Source organism: Eschrichtius robustus, chromosome 2 (genome assembly GCF_028021215.1).
Source record: "Eschrichtius robustus isolate mEscRob2 chromosome 2, mEscRob2.pri, whole genome shotgun sequence".
Classification (NCBI taxonomy): Eukaryota; Metazoa; Chordata; class Mammalia; order Artiodactyla; family Eschrichtiidae; genus Eschrichtius; species Eschrichtius robustus.
In genome coordinates, this window is record NC_090825.1 from 154,962,016 (window position 1) to 154,985,433 (window position 23,418).

The 23,418-nt window shown below is 39.3% G+C and overlaps 1 protein-coding gene across 1 annotated transcript in view; it reads right to left on the minus strand.

Moving 5' to 3' along the window:
* The window catches only part of LOC137758975 (uncharacterized), a 43,866-nt gene that overhangs the window by 15,199 nt on the left and 5,249 nt on the right, over positions 1-23,418 (minus strand). The window contains exon 2 of the mRNA XM_068534914.1: positions 21,170-21,762. Within this exon, the coding sequence (XP_068391015.1) occupies positions 21,170-21,762 (593 nt within the window). The remainder of the gene's footprint in view (positions 1-21,169; positions 21,763-23,418) is intronic.

Genomic DNA, 23,418 nt, shown 5'->3' on the forward strand with positions numbered 1-23,418 from the left:
CATCATACGAGAAAAGGCCCATATCAGAGTCTAAAACTAGGCTGCCAAGAAATTGCACTTAAGTTGTCGGAACCACAAAGGACAAGGTATCTGCCGCTCCTCTCCTACTGTATTCCATGGTCTTATAATGAGGGACAAAACTACAGCCAGCCTGTACTCAGAGCTGTGGTCCTGCCCTGGCAGCTTGAAATCCTAGTCAGACAGGCCACATGATGCTAATGGAGAAGTCTAAAACATTTAGCAGCGTCAGAAATGAAAAACAGCTCAAGAAAACCCAATGAGGATCCAAGCACTGAGAATGACGTATTTCCTAATGACCAAATCCAAGTTTGGTCCACTGAGACATAGGCCGTCTCTTAGAGTGAAATACCTTAGACAACATTAATTAATATTGTGAGTGATGGTCGTTAAAAAGCAAGGCAGAAGAAATATTCAAAGTTTAACCTCAAGGAACATGTGTAAACCATAGCTTTGAGAGGAGGTGGCAAACATATAGGTGACTTCCCTGTTCTGTTTATATAGCAAACAGTCCTAATCAATAACATTAGTCTTTTCTATAGTACCTGGCTCTCAGTTCCACAGTCTTTCTCAACAGCCAGGCCTTACTAATCAACCTGAATTGGCATGAGAAAGAAAACCTATTTACCCCTTTTCCTATAGGAGAAAAGAGCCCTGTGTGTGGAGAACTGTGAAGCCTTGTTAGTCCTTTGGGCTTCACCATTAACCAGTTAGACAAGTCACTTTGTAATTCAAGGCCTCTCCACCCTTAAGAATAAAATTTCGAGTAGGGGTGGACTATCTCTAAGTTTCCTTTGTGTGTTCAAGCCTCATATATTTATAATCTTAGGCGACGGGGAGTATCTATGACGACTGAAAAAAGCATGACTATCCCATAACTCAAAGAAATAAAGTTACTCATTGAAGTTATCAATTATCGTTATTTTTTTTCCCCCTGAAGAGCTGCAGATACTAATTATAAGATTCTTTGTCCAACAGTGGTTATTTAAGCCAGGAAATATATTCTAATCCAACTCCTTCACAGATGAGGAATTCGATTTTCAGAAAGGTTAACTGATTTGCATAATGTCATGCCAGTAAATCTGAATACCCAGATTATGATTATCAACACCAAGGTTATTAGCACAATTATTAGTTTTTGTGGAGTTTACAGAGTGGTTTCCAAACTGCAAACCCAAATCTATTGACAAGCCAGTACCTCTCCTCCATCATGGTCTCGTTTGTGGTGATTTCTTTGTACCTGAATACATTTAAGGTGCCTACATTCTTTCGATTCCTTCTGATCCCTTTTGATTCCTTATTCATTGAGCACATTGTACTCATCCATTCATACCTGCAATTTGCCAGTTTCCCAATTTAGCATCTCTGAAATATTTACTAGTGGGGAGTATACTTCTTTACCGCATCATAACTATGCAAAGTAAGACCTTATCTAACACAGGCCCTGTGGAACCCAAAGGGCAACCATTTACTGCTACCTTTTTGTCTATTGTCTTTTACCTGCATGTAGTTGCTGTTTATGCTTCCTTGAGCGGAAATTAATTAACTCCCTAAAAATCATCATGATACGGCATAAAATGATCTTAATACGTCACTGTGTCTGTTGTCTAAGCTTGAATCCAATTTTCAAGTGCTTTATGTTGATTTGATAAGCAAGAAGAGGCATTTCAGGTTGTACATGAAATAAATGAACATAAATTCACCAAGTGACCATATTCCTGTGGGAGCAAAAGGAGGCATGGTATTTAGCATAAATGAGTGTAAGTGGTGAGTTAGACAAGTAGTCAGGAGACCCGAATTCCATCCTCAACTTTCACACTAAAGGTACAAACTTGCACAACTTTCCTCACTTCCTTGAGCCCCAACTAAAAGTGAGGGAGTTCAACTCGCTTTTCTAAGATTAGATTCATATCTATCATTTTATGACTACCATGGGCAGCCCTGAATACCCCCTCCTCTGCATGTATGGCAGCTCTTCTGGGCAGTTATCTAATACTTCACGTGGCAGCGCACACCAGCCCCTGTGCTGTGCTTCGCCAGGATGGCCCACTGCCAGACCGGCAGGCACAGCCTCCGGCCCTATGACGAATCCCAAGCATCCCAGGGCAGCAGTCAGTAGCAGCCTGCTTCAACAAAACCTAAGAAAACAAAACTTCTCATCTTCACCTTCAGTCTTTACTACACGGGACAAATTTAAGACCTTAATGGCTACTTTTTCCTCCAGTGTAAAGTGCCAGGCCAGCTGGCTCTAAAATACTTCATAAAGCATGCAAAAAGCCCCACTTCCATAGGCATGTATCACTGCACTAAGAAGGGACCTTGGAGAGTTTTAATATTAAAAACTGAGACCCACAGAATGGAGATGTTAGGACTAGAACCAAGCGTTCTTGATTCCAAACCGGTGTGCTCCCAAGGGGAATTTATCAAAGTACAGAGAGAATTCACAACTTCTTACTTCAGTGGATTTTAGTGGGTGTTTCTGTAACACATCATGCAATCCAGTGTTTTCTTAACATTCATGGTGAAAATTTTAGAAATCTCCACATCTTGATTGTTATAGTGAAGCAGTACAGTAATGAGACAAAGCATTTGTTCTCGAGCTAAAATCACGTCTCCTTCACTTATATTTGGCCAAGTTAACTTCTTTGCACTTCTTTTCGCCGTCTGAAAAATGGCATTAAAAATGCTTTCAAATTATTTTTGAAAGTTAAAGACAGATAGCTAATGTAGCATTAGTAGTGCTGTGCCTTCACACATTCCTTAATGGAGTCAAAAGACATATGTTGTCTGACGGTCACAACAAATCTTACAAATTAAAGTATCTCTTCAATGTGGCCTGATATCCCAGTTGGCCCTTGGGCTAACATCCTAAGATGCACTAGTGATCTTGAGGACATTTCCTGCAAAGGTCCTGGACTGATACTGTTCTTTGTTTCCAGGACTCTTAGAACCAAGCTGCATGGAAATATGACTGGGGATTTGAGAAGATATTTTGTTTTTTAAACACAAGTTTAAATAAACTTAAGTAATGGAAATAAAAGAAAGTTCTTATTTTTTTTTTTTAATCTCAAGATGGTACAGGAGAGGCTTCAAATGTACCACTTCCTGGTAATGTAGAAATAATTTCTGAGAACATTAATCTCAACACAGCAATTTAAACCAACACACGTGTGCATTCATTATAAAAACAAATATCAGCTGCAAGACGTATTATTCAATGTAGGATCAGACAACTAGTCCTTAATACCTTACCTGTCTAGTAGAAATCACTACAATGCAACTTATTTTTACTGTGTATAATGTCACTCTAATTTACCTGGAAAGGATTAAACTGTGTTCAGCATTTTCTTTTTAAGAAGCATGAACTCATTAAATTTAAAAGTTTTTTAGTTAAAATGTTTATAACATAGAATCCTAAAATAATGTTCTCCTGATAGTCTGCCTTCCTCTATATGTACAAGCAGTCATATGTGATGATCTGACTGGACCTGTTTAGAAAGAAAAGGCAACTCTGCCCAAGAAGCTACTTTGCATGAACCTGAGATGTGGTGGAAGAAGGAAAATCACTGCACTGACTGAAGCAGACGGAGTGATGATTAGGGATCAATGAAAATAGAACAGTAAACTGAGGGCCATGAATCCTGGCACAGCAAACAGGAGTAAATGAAAGTTTTCAGGAAAATAGTTATGTGGGATGCATATGCAGTCAACTAACCTTTGACAATGGTGCCCAAAACACAAAATGGGGAAAGGATAGTCTATTCAACAACTGGTGTTAGGAAAATTGATACCCACATGCGAAAGAATACCATAGACAAAACTTAACTTGAAATGGATTAAGGACTTAAATGTAAGACCTGAAACCATAAAACTTCTAGAAGAAAACATAGGTGGTAAGCTATTTGACATAGGTCTTCGCCATATCTTTCTGGATTTGACACCAAAAGCACAGGCAATAAAAGCAAAAATAAACAAGTAGAACTACATCAAACTAACAAGTTTCTGCACGGCAAAGGAAACAACCAACAAAAGGAAAAGGCAACCTATAGAATGTGAGAAAACATTTGCAAACTACCTATCAGATGAGGGATTAATATCCAAAGCATGCAAAGAACTCATATGCCTCAATAGCAAAATTTAAAAAAAAATCCAATTAAACAGTGGGCAGAGGACCTGAATAGACAGTTCCCCAAAGAAGACATACAAATGACCAACGGATATATGAAAAGGTGCTCATCACTAATCATCAGGGAAATGCAAATCAAATCCACAATGAGATATGACCTCACTACCTATTATAATGTTTATTATGAAAAAAGACAAGAGATAACAAATCTTGGTGAGGATATGAATAAAGGGAACCCTTGTACACTGTTGGTGAGAATGTGAATTGGTGCAGTCACTATGGAAAACAGTATGGCGGTTACTCAAAAAGTTAAACATAGAACTAACGAATGATCCGGCAATCCCACTTCTGGATACATATCCAAAGGAAATGAAATCAGTATCCCAAAGAGATATCTGCATTCCCATGTTCATTGCAGTATTATGACAATAGCCAAGATAAGGAAACCTGTGTCCATCAATGAATGAAGAAAGAATATGTGGTATATATATTCAATGGAATATTATTTAGCTATAAAAAAGAAGGAAATCCTGTCATTTGTGACAACATGAATGAACTCGGAGGGCATTATGTTAAATGGAAAAAGTCAGACTGAGAAAGACAAATGCTACATGGTATCACTTATATGTGCAATCTTAAAAAAAAAAAAAAAATTGAACTAATAGAAACAGAATAGAAGGGTCCTTGCCAGGGTCTGGGAGATGAGGGAATCAGGAAAACGTTGGTCAAACGTACAAACTTTCAGTTTTAAGAAGAATATGAATAAGTTCTGAGGATCCAATGTACAACATGGTTACAGTAGTTAATAATACTGTCTTGTATACTTGAAATTTGCTGAAATAGACTTTAAGCATTCTCACCACCAAAAAAAACAAAAACAAAAACAAGGGTATGGGGGTAGAGGGGAACTATGTGAGGTGATGGAAATGTTAATTAACTTCATCAGGACAAGTATTTCCCAATGTCTAGGTGTATCAAATCAGTTTGTACACTTTAAATATATACAATTTTATTTGTCAATTATACCTCAAGAAAGCTGGGAAAACAAGAACTAAATAAATATTTAGTAAATGAAAAAAAGTTATGAGGTAGGTGTTTAGGAAATATTAATTAGGAAACACTGTACCGACAGGACTAGAGCAGACAGGTACTGCAAACAAGGAAGTAATCTCTCTCTTCTTCTATGGCAATAAACTAAGAGTACCCATGCCTGACAGCAATTCATCAGCAATGTCCCAAAATTCAGATTCCCAAGAGAAAGAACAAACGAATAGGAGAGAAGAGATGCTACGTATATCCTCAGCCCATAGCTTTATCTGTTTTCAGTCTACAAACCAGTTTCTTACAGTCCCCTGGGAATAGGAACATGAAACTGCAGGAGGATAATGGCTGCTTTAACATCTCTCTCTAAGCTCATCAACGATGTGCTAATAGTTCATACATTTAAGCCAGACACTTGTAACTCATTTTCAGTGGTGCAATTGTCTAATAAATTGTTTGAAACTTTAAAAAATCTTCAGTGTTCCATAGAAATGGAAGCCTTTTCACAATAATTGAAACCAGTAATGCAAAACAAATGTATTTCCTTGATAAATTTAGTTTTAAGTAAGCTTTAATTTATATGCTAAATTTTTAAATTTAGTTCAAGTTTTGGCAGAGACATGTTTATTTTAATTGTTGGCCTTCAAAACTCTAGCTTAGGAATAAGCATCTGCTTCTTTTCAATTTTCCGCATAAACTGGGTAAATTTCTTCAAGTTGCAAATGAGGGGTGAACATACACTGTATTGCTTCTGGAAAGGTTACAAAATTGCAGCACTTTTTGTGAATCCTTTATGAGAGATCTTACAGCATTACCCTTAAATCTTCACTAGGGTTCTTATAATGTACTTATATTTAAGCTGTTTTCAAAGAACATAATACATTAGCATCTAGACCTTGTGCCCAAATATCCCTCTTAGGAGCACTTTTCGAATACTCTAATAAATTTTGAACTCCTCTCATTGCTTTATAGAGATTCACAAAACACATGGATCCTTTCTCTAAGATGAAAAACCTCCCAGAGGAAAAGCACAAACCCAGCCTCAGCCCACCTATATTGGAGACCCTGTAACCAATCTGACAAATAATAACATACAGTGCGTATTTCTCCAGCTATAGCCTTTGGAGGAAATCAATAAAACTTTCAGAAAATTAAAGTTAGAGCTCTTGAAACACTGTAGGAGGTAACATTCATCCTTTGCAAATACCTTAAGAAAACTGACTTCTGAGAGAATCCAATCCCTATTATAAAATATTCTTCCTTCACCAGTAATGGCAACACTGGTAAAGGCACTGCTAAGCATGGTTGCACCCATCTGAACCAAGCAGGCATAGAATCTAGGTAACAACGCCCACTGGCTATTAATATGATGGAAACTATCTGTGAATTGGGACTCAGTTGATATTAACATGTAAAACCCCTGAAAATCTACAAGAGCATTTTCTTCTGGGGTGTTTTATTTCGTCAGTTTCTTTTTCGGTCTACCTTTTAAGGTATTACCCAATCGCCATGTTACGTATGGTGTCTAGCCATGGTACTGATGTTCATGATTCCATGAAATGGCATCTTTGCTTTACAAAGTATCAGGGTTATAACAGAGAGAGTGGTGAAGGACTAAGAAACATACTTTAATAGAGCCAGTTAACTTGCTGGACACTAACATCCAGTCAGGAGCCTCAAGTAACATCTCTGCCCAAAAGTTTCAATTGCTAAATAGCAAGGGAATAATACCAAGGCCCAATCACAGAGTAGCAAATACCAGAGGCCTGGGAAAATCCCAAGAGAATAGCTTCAATGGCAGTGATTCTCAAATGTTCAAGGTACACAAGAATCACCTGGTGAATGTGTAAAAACAGTTTCTGAGGCCGATCCTCTGAGATTTTAATTCAGCAGGTCAGGCGAGGTCCATGAATTTATAGTTCTAACACGGCTGGCGGAACCGGAGCTGCTGCTCTGAGGAACACACTTTGAGAACCACTGCCCCACCACTATTAAATCAGAGTCGGCAGTCTTGGAAAATGCAAGGTGATTTGCATGTTCATTAAAGTTTGAGAATCACTGCTTTAGGAAATGAGGCAACAGGTTTGTTTGGTTTTTTCCTTCCTCCTGTGATATCAGGATAGGGAGATGGTGAAAAGAGAGGTTTTCAAAAGAAAGTAAGTGCTTAAATCACACTCTTTGTCATGAAACAAACCTATCTGGCCACCTTGCTCACCTTCCTCAATGAAGCATCACTCACTCCTTCCTTTATCCACCTCTCCATCCTCACTGTACCTTACCTAGGGCTCACGAGGAGACAGAGGTCCCATATGAACTTCAGATCGGCATGTTATAGATTTCCCGGGAAAATCCAGAATTCATATAATTGTTTTTCTAGTCTATAAAAATTACACTGGCATTAAACAAAGAATCAAGTTTGAATTACATACGTTTAGAAAACTTTTCATGTAAATAACTTCACAAGAAATTCACAGAAAAATATTGTTTTAGACTGATTGGCAACAGGGCCACGACAAGAGCAAGAAATGTCAACAGAGTGGCCTCCTGTGGTCACCCATGTCTCAGAGATGGAGGAAGGAAAGATAGCCTCTTGACTGATTTGCACTGTATGTAATTTTACATTACATGTAATTACGTGGACTAAACCAAGTGTAACACAGAAGACTAAACATGCTATCGTTCCATGTGATGAGCCTCTACAAAGAGGAAAAAACAGAAGATGTGAAAAAAAAAAACACTTTTTTTCTACTTTAATTTTGTACCTATATGAGATGATGAATGGTCACTAAACTTACTGTGATAATCATTTCATGATGTATGTAAGTCAAAGCACTACGCTATATACCTTAAACTTTTACAGTGCTGTATGTCAATTATATCTCAGTAAAACCGGAAGAAAAAAAAAAGTGGAAGATGTGAATATATCAAGCCTTGGCAATGGGAAAGGCCTAAGTCCACGTGACTAATCACACCTCCTTCTTGCTGATTCATGCTATTGTAGATTCAGCAGCTCCAGCAGCGAAACAGCTTATCTGTTAATAAGCTACAGAAAGAAGAGCCCCAAGTCCCATCACGCACTGCAGAAATGTGATTTGAACTGGCAAACATCTCCCAATCCACCACAATAACCCCTTGCCTCGCTTACCTGAAACTTTCACACATACCACATCTCCCCAATTATTTCCATAATCAGTGAGCCTATTGCTGATCTAAAACCTGACACATACATGAGTAGATTCCAGGTCTGTTAAGTACCAGGAGCAAAGGAGGACACAGAAAAACACCACATTTAGTCTCATTTTCTCTGAGAAATTCAGTGCACTGCAAGACAGCACTGGACTGAGAACACAGAACCAAGGTTCTAACGCCAGTTTTTCTACCAGATACCTTGAAGCAAGTCACTTGGCCTCTTTCATTTCATTTCTTTCGAAATTAGACTACATTATCATTCAGATACTTCCATATCTAGGAGTCTGTGATTATGCTGAGTATCCATGCTATTAGAAAGCCAAAGAAACAGCTACTCAGAAGCAGCACATGGAAAATAACCATCTTGGATGAGACTTAAGAGCTGCAGTGGCACTAGCTCCACACAAGGCATCCTAATCCCAGGTCAGAACTCGGTACTGCAGGCTGCCCAGAAACTGGGGCATATAATAAGGTTTATTCATATGAGCATCCTTCCTTACTTATTCAACCAGAAGTCTTTCATGAATACCACCCAGATGCTGAAATTAGGATCGCCATCCTTAGGTATCAGGGATTAAAGTATGATCCAAAGAGTTCAAGTTGCCTCCAAAATGTCTGCAACTGCATGGAAGTTGAAGGCCTCACTCACCTCGTTCCCGCCACATCCTGCAAATCCTTTTCTTAGAAGGAAATCACAAACTCCCTTTCTTGAAGACAGATGGGTAATTCATGTACAACCATCTATGAGACTGCCTGCATGGGGCCTCCTTGTTTGAAGACTACAGAGATTTTAAATTAAAAGAACCATCTATGTCAACTCTGTCTAGATGATGTGTTCAAAGGGAAGACCCAAAGCAGCAAACTAGAGGGAACTTTTCGTTTACTTATTTCTAAAAAGCCAAATAAACCCTCTAGGAATGGTTATCTGTCATTTCCTTTCTCAGCACCCAACTGTTCCTTCTTCTGGCTGCAGTCACAATTTTTATTTGCAAACCATGACTACCGCCCTCAGTGGACCCATGTCTTCTGTCCCAGGGTTCCTTTTCCTCTAAGAATTTTATGATCTGCATGAATCACTTTGCATAGATAACTAAAATTGATCACTAAAATCTGAAATTAAAAAAAAAAAAAAGAGCATGCAACACCCTGTTCTTATTTTGCTTCAAGGATACTCCTACTGAGCTCATGGAGCTGAAAGCTGCAAAAACTTGAAGGATCCTCCTCTCAGGTTGAAAGACTAGGACATGAAGTACCCAAGTATGCCACACAGAGTTCAAGAAAAGGAATACAGCCAGATCTTCCATCTAAGTATCAGGAAGAAATCGGAGGTAGGGAAAAGAATTGGGGTAGCTCAGCAGTAGCCTTTTTCTTAACGTCAGAAGCCTGATTTTTATTCCGAAACAAGACTATAAAACAGCATTTCCCAGACATTGTCGCATGGAGGTGTAATCATGTGACTGTGTCTGGGCCAATGACCTGCAAGAACAAGTGTTATGCTGGCTTCCAGAAGGCTCTGGCAAAAGTCCAACTTAATGAAATGAAAATGTCTGATTAGACCTTGACTTGTCCTGACAACTCTGGTCACAGGGAAAGCAGTCCTATTGACTCATCATGTCATTTCGCTCAACTATTAATGCAAGGAGTTTCATGAGGAAGAAAGAACTGCTTGCAAATGTACAAAGTAAGCAACAAATACCCCTGTCAACAGTATTAAATTATTTATCAATCACACACTACAGGTTATATCACAGTAGTTACAATGATGGAGGCCACTGGGTCCTCACCAACAAAAAGACTGGCTCTTCCACTTTTAGGACAGTTATTTAGAGCAGGGGTCCCCAACCCCCCAGGAACCTGGCTGCACAGCAAGAGGTGAGTGGCGGGGAGCCAGCGAAGCTTCATCTGCCGCTTCCCATCACTCACATTACCACCTGAACCATACCCCCAACCCCCCGTCCGTGGAAAAACTTGTCTTCCACGAAACTGGTCCCTGGTGCCAAAAAGGTTAGGGACCGCTGATCTAGAGGACTACAGGGCACTCAGCGTTTATCAGGAGTCTGTGCTTTCACAGAATCTACTCTTCAGTAAGCCTACAAATCTTTTACCCTTGGCCCTAAAAGCCAAAATCAGGGTTGTACTTTATTATAATCAAGGTGTTTAGGAATTTCTGGTGAAAATAAAAGTTTACACTCAAAAGTGAATAAATGTTCCTGAATCTACCTTTCATCTTTGGTTAATACGTTTCTTGCTAAACAAGCCAAATTCATAAAGGAAAAGACAGGTTACCTCATAACACTTTCTTTTCAACTAAAGCAGTAAAGACCCACACTAACACTGCATTTTTTTACTTCCAAATTCTATACATCAGGCTTCTCACAGAAACTTTCACTTCAGCCAGTGGAATACCTTGCAGGAGGCAGGCACTCAAGAAATATTTGTTAAGGTGACTTGAACATAGTAACACATTAGGTGAACATTATAGGAAGTTAGCCTAAGGGCTCTTCACTGAGAAGAAAACAGTTTTTTACCATGTTCTTTATTGCCAAGTGAAAGGATATACATATATAGCCTTCTTCGCTCAAAATGTACCCTCTCCACATCACTGGCATCCTGTAAATGGCCATAAATCACAACTGGTCCTTGTCATGAGAAAAACTGTGTGTCAACTTGAGTTTGTCTGCCTTAAAAGACAGGCACAAGGGTAAAATCAAACATATTTAAGTGCTTGGGAAAGCAACGCTGCTCTACAGAAGCAAGGGAATATTAGGGGCAGGAATTATAAACATATACACTTTTTATAGCAATAGACTCCAGACAGGAAATCAGGATGAGACTGGTCTATCCTGGCATTCATTTCATAGAGTTTAGTTTTGTCTGATGAATATTTAAACCCAAAGCACTGCAGTGGTAGTGCCAATATATGTCATATTTTCAGTTGCATCTCCTTTCTGGACTAGGAGCGCCCCTAACTATTCATAAGCCTTAAAATCCTAATTATTGGGTAGACCAGCGGCAGACTGGAGTGACACGAAATTAAGGTTGACTTTTAAGAAAATAGGCACACGTCTTGTACTGCTCTCTTAGATACACTTTGGCATTTTGCAGAGCCCAAATGAATTACAGAAGAGACACAGGTACTGTTAATACATCACGTGCCTTCTAAAAATTCTGGAAGACGTGGGGAGTCCCACATCGTTTCTTTGGGACTAGAGACGTTGCCAAGGACTGAAATTGATGATGCATAGGAGGAGAACCCTCCAAAACTAACTCCTCTGCTTTGCTGACCCAAAGGAAGCCAAAGGAAAGAGACTCTCTCACTCCAAGTAACTCCCTAAACTAACAATGTTTAGAAAAAACAAGTATTTTCAAGATGGTTCAGAGTTGGAGGATAGCAGGCAGAGAGTAGAAACTGACTTGGATTTGATTATGGGGTCACGAGAAAGGATCAGAAATGTTCATTTTTAGTTATTACTGAAGTTTTTATAAAATCCCAAGACATTCACTAGAACTTTACTAATTAAGACACGTAACCCACACACAACTAGACTACAAATACTTATAATACATGTTTTTGGTTTTTGTTTTTTGAGAAAGAAATCTCAACTACCAAAGGTTCACCAGCTGCAGGACTTCAAAGGCAGTAATAGGAGCAATGGTCTCCAATGACTCAATTTGGAAAGAAAAATCTCTCACACAACCCACCCGTTAGACAAGATGACATATACATCTACTTCAGGACACCTTACATTTTGGATGAACAGCCTTGAATTTACTTCACAGCCAATAGCTTGCCAGAGAAAACTTCGAGTTGGATCCTATTACTTCATACACTAAATCCACAGCTCAAAGTCCATCTCACTGGATAATTGAATATAACTAGCGATGGGAATTAAAACTGAGGATGCCAGCAGCCCTGATTTCACTGTTATTATTTGTACTGTGTGAAATGATTTTCATATTGGCAAGTATGGGATCTCTGAAACTGTGCACTCTTCCTATCTACCATGGTACATACGATTATTTGCCCATGCACGCTCTGAGGGGCAATGCGGTACAATGAAAGGAGCCCTGAGCTTGAGTCAAAACCAGTTCTAGTGCCAGCTCTGCCACTATCTGGCTGAAGACCTTGGACCACACTTTAGGTCTAAGTTTACTCATTAATTTATTTAATAACCATGATTTGATCACAGACCGAAAAGAACACAACATTGCTCAGCTGTAAAAGGGGGGAAACTAGACCTAGTTTATAGAACTGGTGTTAGATTTAAATGAGATAATGGGTGTACTTTGCATCCAAGACACATTGGTGCTAGTCTTCTTCTACCGCAACTATCAGGCACTGTGTTCAGTCTAAAACACCATTGCAGGGAGCACACTGGAAGCCCTCATCTCGTTTGTCATCACTGGGTAAAGCCTCTTGCCTCTTAGTCGGTAAAATCCATGAAGGCCAGGATTTTCTTCTTTCTAATACACAGACGCATCCTCTGAACCTGCATGTGCCTCAGCATCTAGTAAGCACTTAATAAATAATTGTTGAATGAATAAATTCTCTTTTATTCCTTAAAATAACTCTGGATCAACTAATATTTTTACCATTTTAGAGTGAGGAGGCTAAATAATGAGATAACTGTCTATAAAATCAGGTGATAAGTCCCTTCCAATTCCACAATGCTACCTATAGTTTTTATATTTTCCAATAGTTCATCATTATATCATTCTTCCTAAATAATTGCTACTTACTCACATTTATTGGTTATTGCTTAAATAATAGCAAGAGTCTCCAACTATAAAATCTACTCCTATCTTTAAAGAAAATAAAATATTTGAACCATAAAAAAAATCATTTGTTTATAAGAAAACTTTATTCTCACATCTACACACGAACTATCTAATGAGGTTATTCTTTTTTTTTTTTTTCTTTTTTTTTTTAATGAGGTTATTCTTAAGAAACTCTTCCGGGCTTCCCTGGTGGCGCAGTGGTTGAGAATCTGCCTGCTAATGCAGGGGACGCGGGTTCGAGCCCTGGTCTGGGAAGATCCCACATGCCATGGAGCAACTGGGCCCGTGAGCCACAATTACCGAGCCTGCGCGTCTGGAGCCTGTTCTCCGCAACAAGAGAGGCCGCGACAGTGAGAGGCCCGCGCACCGCGATGAGGAGTGGCCCCCGCTTGCCGCAACTAGAGAAAGCCCTCGCACAGAAACGAAGACCCAACACAGCCATAAATAAATAAATAAATAAATAAATAAATAAATAAATAACTGATTGAAGGACTTTAAAAAAAAAAAAAAAAGAAACTCTTCCAAGTAGTTTTCCCAACCTAAACTTCCATATACTTTTCCCCAAATAAGAAGCGAAATAAACAATCAGTCAAGAGTGATATTAAAAACATGGGGGCAATCCTGTCCCTAAAACATTTCTTCACCAAAATTTGGATTCTTTCACTTTAAGAGCAGCAAGGTCATCTTTTTTACTATCTTTCAGAAGATAACTGTAGCTTCCCTAGTCTGGGGCCCTAAATGAGAAAGACCTGGGTTAGATGCAGCCAATGTCACAGGGTCTCGTGGCTCTGAATCAGTATTTTCACACACTCCCAATCATAAATGCCCCAGAGACCTCCTATCCCCAAAACGGACACTGCTGTATCTCAAGTTCAGGTTTACAGAATGATGGCCTCCTCCAAGGCCTTCCTTAGAAAACGTATTCCCAAATTTGCCATCTCACCTCACGCTTCCTTCTCCAAAAGCAGCCTACTCTTTACCACTTACAAGTCTTCTCCTCTAAAGGGCTCAATGTATATTGGGGCACTCAGCAGATATTACACTCTACTCCATCAAAAGGATCTCATAAATTTGTTTTAATTTAGTAATTAACATTCCTCTAGACTCGCAGAAGTGTTGAGGGCAAAGTGATAACGCTTTTAATGGCAAAATCAAAATGTAAGCCCAGGTCAGACTTCACATCTAATGCTGTTGCTGGTAGACCCAGTGATTTTGAGACCGAGCAAGATGATTTTATCATTAAGGCATCACCACTGCTGTGCAGGGAATTTCTCTTTCATTACACCTCAGCTCCCTCCCGCCTCAAAACGCTGCGTAGAGTTCTAACGTACTCTGAAACCACAGTAACTTATGACAGAGCAGCCATCATGATGACCTGTAAGTCATCAAGATACATATCAACCACTGGCTATGTTATTAATACTTGAAGTATCAAATTTGCTAAGGAAGCAAAAAGGAGCTTCGTTCTTCCTCAAGGGGAATCAGAAACCAGTATGTTCAAGAGAGGATTTCCATAGGAAAACCGCCCCTGCCTCAGACAGCACCTACCATCAACATGTTTATGGGCAAACACAGTATCAGAAAAACATGCTGTGAGTCTTAGAAACAGCATATGCCTCATTTCATACGGGCTGCTACGGTGCTAGGCATTGTTTTTTGGTTTTGTTTTTTTTACTGCATTTCAGAGAAATAACCGTAAAATGAAGGTCTATAACCAGCATATAACACAATAAACAACAGCATCAACTTCTGCACCCTTTTTGTGAATGGTTTCCCTATGCTTTAATTGAAAATGTAAGTTTTAATATGCTTTGTGTTTTCTCTCAAAATAGTTTGGGACCAATTCTATTCTAAGACTTCTGTATTTACCATCTCCATCCAAGGTCCAAAGATTACAGAATTTACAAATGAAGGACACCCCCTACACACACACACACACACACACACACACACACACACACAGACGTCAGTAATAGAGGAGCTATGACAACAAAATTCCTGAATGACAGAAAGAAACACAGAGGACAGTGGCTTGAAACAGCAATGGTGGTCACCACAAGCTTTGTCCTAGAGTTCAGCTCAGGTCTTTCTGAAAGCCTGGACCAAAAATTCACAAAAACAAGAAGCAGTAACACAGTTCACATAACTTTCCTGAGCTTAAATGTATAATAGATCCGGGTAACTGTCCAACCTAGGTTGTATCTTCAGGGAATCTCAAACTCTCATAAAAAACCAAGGTTTCTGGCTCAAGAAAAGGCTTAAAGTTAGAGATGAGCATTGTTAAATCACTGGTTCCTATTCACATTTCAACCCTTGAAATAACGTTTCACTACTTGTCTCAGTCACCAGCGACTCTAGTCTGTCTTGAGAAAGCTCACACGCCTCCCTGGACTCAGCCATCTCCTTCTCACCGACAGGTCAGGTCCAATACAACCAAAGCTTAATTCACTTCAAAAGATATGTGAACTATTATTCAAGGACAGTAGCTGTCTGTTTACAGAAGCTTCATCCACATCAAGGCAGCTGAGTTTGTGAGCTTGATTTTTGTATTCTTCTTTCATTCTGTCAAAATTCAAGCTTACAGATATTTCTGCTTTCAGTCTATTCTTTAATAAATGTCCCGCTCAGTGTAAGACAGGACTCAGAGTTTCAATGACATAACTGTATATTTTCCCAAGAAAATTGTTTATGTACCTTTCCATAAATGTTTTAACTTTTTCACCTAGAATATAAAATCCTTGAAGAAAATGTCTGTCTTCTATAGTTTAGCAAGATACATGCTCAACACAATTTCCAAATCACCTTTAGTACCAATTTTAACCATGAAGAACACTGAAAATTCTACTGTAAATTATCAAATATATGGTAGCAAATATATAAATGAAATTCTTCTGTCATTTAGTACAAAGAAGAGAGATACAAATATAGGATAATTTCTCAAATGAGTTTCAACTACTTAATGTGCTACTTTAAAGCATATTCACAAACAACAGAAATAATCAATCTGAAGAATTGGATTCATCTCTATACACAAGGGACATTTTTATACAGTTTCTCGAAGAATTAGCCACACAAGCACAATAGGTACCATAAAGATTAAAAGAAAGTAACTGCATTAAAAATACTTCAGTTTATTAAAAGGAACGGTTCCTATTTTATATGTATACACATCTATTTTTATAGAAAAGAACACATCTATTTTTATTCTAATTTCCATGACTCACTCCCCACCCATTCACCGATGAGATAGATAAAAGTTGATCCTATTTTTCACCTTTTAATTTATTCTACCTGGAGAAATAAAATTCATCACTGTCCCATGTTATTTTCCCTCCACTTTGGACATTTATCCACTAAATAAACATCTACTACCCACTGCTGTTAAGCAGTGTGCTGGGTCCTGGGGCTCCATCCCAGTCTCCTCCGCTGGTTTCCCCTATTTGCCCCAATTTCTAAGCGCTGAAGTGTCCCAGGACTCAGCCCTGTCTCATCCTCAAGTCAGTCTACACATGCTCACTTGGTGGTCTCAGCTAGTCTCCTGGTCTAATTAGCATCTATCCTATGCTGACCACCCCCATATTTATATATACTGCAGACCTCTTTCCTGGGCTCCAGTTTCACATATGGACTCACCAACTCATCTCATCCTCTGCCAATAGATGTTTCACAGATCTCGAACGTTTAACAGGCCCAACTAACTCCAGATCTTCTCCACCAAACCTCCTTTCAAAGGATGAACTTGATGACAACTTCGTCCTTCTAGTTAGTTAGGCTGAAATCCTTGAAATCATCCTGACACCTCTTTCTGTCATACCCCACATCCAAGCTATCAACAAACCTCTCTTGGAAGGCTGGCCAAGGAGACACTTTGACGTAAGCTTCTGCCCAATCCTGACGCCTCTGCCTCCCTCCCACTATGTTGTTCCCAAGGGCACATGCTTACAAGTATTCTACACAATAAACCCTGTCTGAGTCTACTTCCCAAATGATCCAAATGCTTCAAGTCTTCACTACAAACATCCATTACAATATTGTGCATACAACAGCTTATCCCTACTAGAAATAAAACAAAGGATGATTTTAGCTGATCTATGTGTAGAATCATATAGTTATAGATTCAGAGATTAAGGATATTTCTTGTCTTCTTTACAAGGACACTGAATGCCTCATGCTGCCTTACTACTCTTTTTGTTTATCCTCCATGCAGCAATGAAAGGCTTTAAATAAATCTTATCCATTCAAGTCCAACTGGTATTTTTTCTTTCTCTTCCCTGAGGAGCATCTTTTTTCTATACTACCACTTCTCTATTACTTCAGCTATTCACTGCATTTAGTTGTTTATCTTATTTTTTTCAGAAATATTCCTTCATAACAAGGAGGTGCTAAAAACCTCATTTCACAAGTAGGTATGAAAAAGAAATATCTTGAACACCTTTCCTAAAAAGAAATCTAAAGGTAGGTAATTTAGTACATAAGCCTTTAGGAAAGCATTAGAAGAAAGTAAGACAAAGTCAAATATTAACAATTTACTGAACATAAATTCTCATTACACAAAATAGTATCTCTCCTTATAACTTCAAAATATTAATAGGGCAACACAGCAAAATATCAAGTGTCAGATGCAGCTAGACTACAAAATGTTATGTTTTTATTTTAGAAGTATGATTTTTATTATTGCTGAAACGAGAATTTTAGAAAAAAAACTACCATCAGTTTCTTAACATGTAATTTATTTGTAAAAGTCAACCAAAACAATCTGAATTCAATCATCAGCTCAGGAAGCAGATTCCATGACATTTTTTCCCCCTAAATGCTAAATGACACAGGCAGCGATAAAATATGCAGAGAAAGAACCATGTCACAGAAGATGTGACAATTTTCATAAATGATGATAAATTGTGATGTAGAACAGCCGTTTGTAAGCTGCTGTTTTCAAAAACATGTATTTTAATGATGATTTTTGCCAAATATCATTTTAGAGAGATATTCTGTAATAAAACCATTGACAAACAAAATTGGTACCTTATTATAAATTAGAACAGAAATGTATTTAAGTTTTCAGCAAACTTGTAATTTTGCTTTAAATGAGAATGCATTTTAGATCCAGTCAGTTCCTTACAATGTTAAACACAGTCATCATCTGACCCAGAAATCCCACTCCGAGGTATAAAACAGAAATTAAAACATACTTTCACACAAACCCTTGTACATGAATGTTCATACATGCAACATTATTCATAAACGACAAGAAGGGCAAACAACCCAAATGTCCATCAAGTGACATATAATATCAATAGAACAGAATATTATTCAGCAATAAGAAGGAATAAAGTACTGATACATGCTACAATACGGATGAACCTTGAAAATATTATATTAAGGAAGCCAGTCACAAGAGGCTACATATCATTATGTTTATATGAAATATAAATTCTATTTATATGAAATGCCCAGAATAGGCAAATCCATAGAAATAAGATGTAGATAAGTGGTTGCCTAGGGTTGAGAGTGTAGAGGGAATGGAGAATAATTGCTAATGGATATAGGGTTGCTTTCTGGGGTAATGAAATGTTCTAGAATTGTGCACCGTGATGGCTGCACAACTCTCTGGCTATACACAACCTCTGAATTGTACACTTTAAGTGGGTGAACTGTATGTGAACTACATCTCAAAAAAGCTATTTAAAATGCCAGTTAAAAAGGCCAGTCATGGGCTTTCCTGGTGGCGCAGTGGTATAGAATCCACTTGCCAATGCAGGGGACACGGGTTCGAGCCCTGGTCCAGGAAGATCTCACATGCTGTGGAGCAACTAAGCCCACGAGCCACAACGACTGAGCCCAAGTGCCACAACTACTGAAGCCCGCGCGCCTAGAGCCCACGCACCGCAATGAAGAGTAGTCCCCGCTCGCCGCAACTAGAGAAAGCCCACGCACAGCAACAAAGACCCAACGCAGCCAAAAATAAATAAATAAATAAATTTACTTTTTAACAAAAGGGCCGGTCATGTTGTAGCTGTTTATAACTTGTATAGACTTTTCAAAGTCTAAATCCCTAATTATCAAAATATGTTTCTTACTGTCCACAAACCTCATTTCATTTCCTTACATAAAACCATCTGTCTACTCCACTATAAATACTACACGTAGTGAAAGAAAGTGCTTCTAAAATTAAATCATGTTTTCAAAACAGATTTCTCCTTAATATATTTAATTTTAATGATTCGCATGTGCATTATCCACACTTTCCATTAACTATGGTTAAATTTTCAATCTCAGATAAGTATCCCCCAATACAAAAGCGCAGTAACAGGCCATTCCTCTCCCAACACAAGCTGTGTGGACTAAATTTTTAACGTGTTAGCTTGAATTTTAAAAAGCAAAATTAAGGAGGCAGATCTGTAAGAAAAGCAAGCATATGAAGTCTCAGAATTTTAGAATGGAAAATATTTTCAAGATTGATCCTCTTCAGGACTACCGAAACTTTAATATCTAAGAACTAACCCCAGGAATTTTGTGATATTCTCATATCACCTTACTTTTTAAATTTTTATTGGAGTATAGTTGATTTACAATGCTGTGTTACTTTCTGCTATACATACCTTACTATTTTGCCTTATTATTTATATTTACATTAAGTTGATTCCTTTCCTTTTTTTTTTTTTTTTTAACTTAGCAATGTACGACACAACATCAGTGAACTTACGGGTTTGGTAAGCTATCTGTACTAGTCTAACAAACATTACAATAAATAAAATTTTAAATGGTGATGTGTCTATCACTTAAAAACATCTTGCACATGATCAGTACTACATCTACCACACTTTGGGAAACACTGATCTAGTTTTAGCTTCTAATTTTATGGGTGAGAAAGTTGAACTTCCTGGTGACTCTCAAAAGTCTGTGCACATCAGAACCTCCTGGAGGGTTTGTGTTAAAATAGAGAGTGCCGGGCTCTTCCCCAAGAGCGTAGGTCTGGGGTAAGGTCTGAGAATTTACGTTTCTAACAAATATCTAAGTGGTACTAATGCTGCTGGCCCAGGGACCGCCCTTCAAAAACCACTGACCAAAACCTACTAACCCCAAATTAGTCAGACCAGAATTTAAACTAGAACCCAATCTTCTCTTAGATGCTCTTATAATTATATGCTCTATCAAACATGTTTAATGTTGCTGAATTTTATTCACCTTTCACTTAATTTTACTCTTTTCAATAAAGGTGATTATTAAATGCTAAAGATCAGGTTTATACATTTTTAAGACTTCAGAGTTGTTATAAAATAGTGATTAATAAAAATTTAAGGAAAAGAACATTACAATCACCTTTGAGGACCCTGAATCCCTTTTCTTGGTCACATACCCTCCGTTAGTCCTTTGAGATAAACATTATCTTCAAGTTTGTGTCTTATCATCCACTTGCTTTTCTTGTTAGTTTTCTCATAGCTGTATCTCTAAATAACATATTGTTTAGGGTGTATGTTCTGAGTTTTATACTATATCTTTTTATGCTATTTGCTTTTTTATTCAATATGATGTTTTTGAGATGTAGCCCTCGGTTTTTATCAGTAATTCATTGCTTTCATGGCGGGACACTATTTCATCTACAAGAAAACAGCACTAAAATTGTTGACTTTTTTTTTCATTTTGAAAAAATCAGAGGTAAAAAAGAAGTTGCAAAAATAGTACACAGAAGTCCTATGTATGCTTCATCCAGTTTCCTCCAATGGTTACATCTTACCTAACTATATTACAGCATCAAAACCAGCAAACTGGTTTTGGGACAATGCTTGTGTATAGTTTCATGCCATTTTATTATATATGCAACTCTCAATTTTTAAGTTTTTTTTTTTTTTTTTTTTCTCGCGGGCCGCCCAGGCCGCGAGACCAAGGGCCGCGGGGGCCGGGCCGGCGCGCCGCCCCCGCCCCGCCTCAGGCCGCCCGCGCTTGGGCCGCCGCCCGGCGACGCGAGGCCAGTCCCACCCCGCCCCCACCCCCGCCGCCGGCCCGGGGGTCGCTCACCTTCCGCGTTGCCCCAGACCACCATGCCCGGGCACAGCCGCCTCCTCCGGCCTCGCTGGCCCCGCCGGCCCCGCCGCCGCCGCCACACGGTGCCCTCGCCTGGGGCGGGGAGAAGGGCCGGGGATGGAGTCGCACCGCCGCGCCGCGGTCCACGCTCGCCCCACGCTCGCAGCGGCCACCCTGAGCGCGCCCAATGGCTGCTCTGTCCCTCCCCCTCCGACGGGCGCGCGCGCCGCGGCTCCGCCCCGCCCCTCCCCCTGCGGCGGCCGGCGCGCTCCCAGGCTCCTCCCCGCCCTTCCCCACCCGCGGCGGTTCCGGCCTCGGCTCGCACTCCGCCCCGCGCTGCGCAAGTGCCCGCCTCGCGCCTAGCCTCGGGCGACCCTGAACCACCGGCGCGGCGCCCCTCCCAGGCCCGCCCGCGGAGGTCAGCCCCTCCGCTGCACGTGACCGTCTCGCTCGCGGGGGCGGAGAGGAGCGCGGCGCCGGCCCGCCTTCCGCATCCCGAGACCTGCGCGCCTCCCGCTGGTGTTGATGCGCTGTTCTCCTCTCTGCGAGTCCCCGCCCCGCGCTGCACTCCCCAGTCCGGGAGGACACTAGTTCAGGGACTGACCATGCTTAATCAAGATCATTCTAGTGATATTAATGAATATCTGAGTTACTTCCTTTGTTCCCCCCCCTCCGCCAATTAATGACAATGCTCCTACCTATTAGAAAAATGAAAATCCAAACACTGACAGCCCCGAATACTTGCAAGAATGTGAAGTAATAGGAACGCTCATTCATTGCTGGTGGGAATACAAAATAGTACAGCCATTCTGGAAGAGAGTTTGGCAGTGTCTTACAAAACTAAACATACTCTTACTATACGATCCAGCAATCGGACTCCTTGGTATTTACACAAAGGAGTTGAAAAATTATGTCCACATAAAAAACCTGGACACAGATGTTTCATAGCAGCTTTATTCATAATTGCCAAAACTTGGAAGCCACCAAGATGCCCTTCGGTAGATGAATGGGTAAACAAACTGGTGCATCCAGATAATGGAATATTATTCAGCACTAAAAAGAAATAAGCCATCAACCCATGAAAAGATATGCAAGAACTTTAAATGCTTATTACTAAGTGAAAGAAGCCAATCTGAAAGGCTACATACTCTTTGATTCCAACTAAGTGATACCATAATGGTGGATAATGTCATTAGTCAAAACCCATAGAACATACAACACCAAGCGTGAATCCTAATGTAAACTATGGACTTTGGGTGCTAATGAAGTGTAAATGCAGATTCATCAATTGTAACAAATATACTTCTCTGCTGAGTAGTTGATAATGGTGGAGGCTATACATATGTGGGAACAGGGGGTACATGGGAAATCCCTGTACCTTTCACTCAATGTTGTTGTGAACATAAAACTGCTCTAAAAAAATAAAGTCTACAAACTTTAAGCTATAAGATGAATAAGTTCTGAGGTTCTAATATATAGCATGGTGACTAGTTGATAACACTGCAATGTATAACTATAATTTGCTGAGAGAACTTAAAGGCTGACCCCCAAAACATATACATATATATTTATATATTCCTCTTTACCATAAATGTACGGCTGTGCTCCTGGCTTCTCTAATCTCTTCCAATCATCTATTTTTATTTCTGCTCAGTACCATGCTGTCTTAATTGGTAGAGTTTTATAATAGCGAGTCTTAATATCTAGTAGGTCAAAAATCCCCAATTCACTCTTCCATTTGCTGTTAAGAATCAGCTCGCATGTTCTATGTGGGGGAGGGAGGTGAAGGAAATTCATTTTAGTGTCATAAAATCTCTGAAACAATTTGGGGAGAATCACATCTTCTGTAGATTGAAATTTTCTATTGAAATAAGATTTATTTCTCCATTCCTTTAGTTTTTCTTAAGTGTCTTTGTTCTATAATTTTCTCCATATAGTTGTTGCCTATTCTTGCTAGAGTTATTCCTAGGTACTTTATAATTGTGATAATATTATAAATGGTATCTCATTGCCTTTTCTAAATAGTTGTAGCAGAGTACAGAAATGCAATTGATTTTGTATATTGATTTTGTTTGCAGTATACTTGCTAACCACTTTTATTCATTCGAATACTTCATCTGTAGATTCTTTTGGTTTTTCTACAGGGACAAGATATCCTCAATGACTAGTGATAGCAGTTTCTTCTTCTCCAATGCTAAGAATTCTTCTTTTTCTTCCTGTGTAAGACTTCCTATATAATGCTG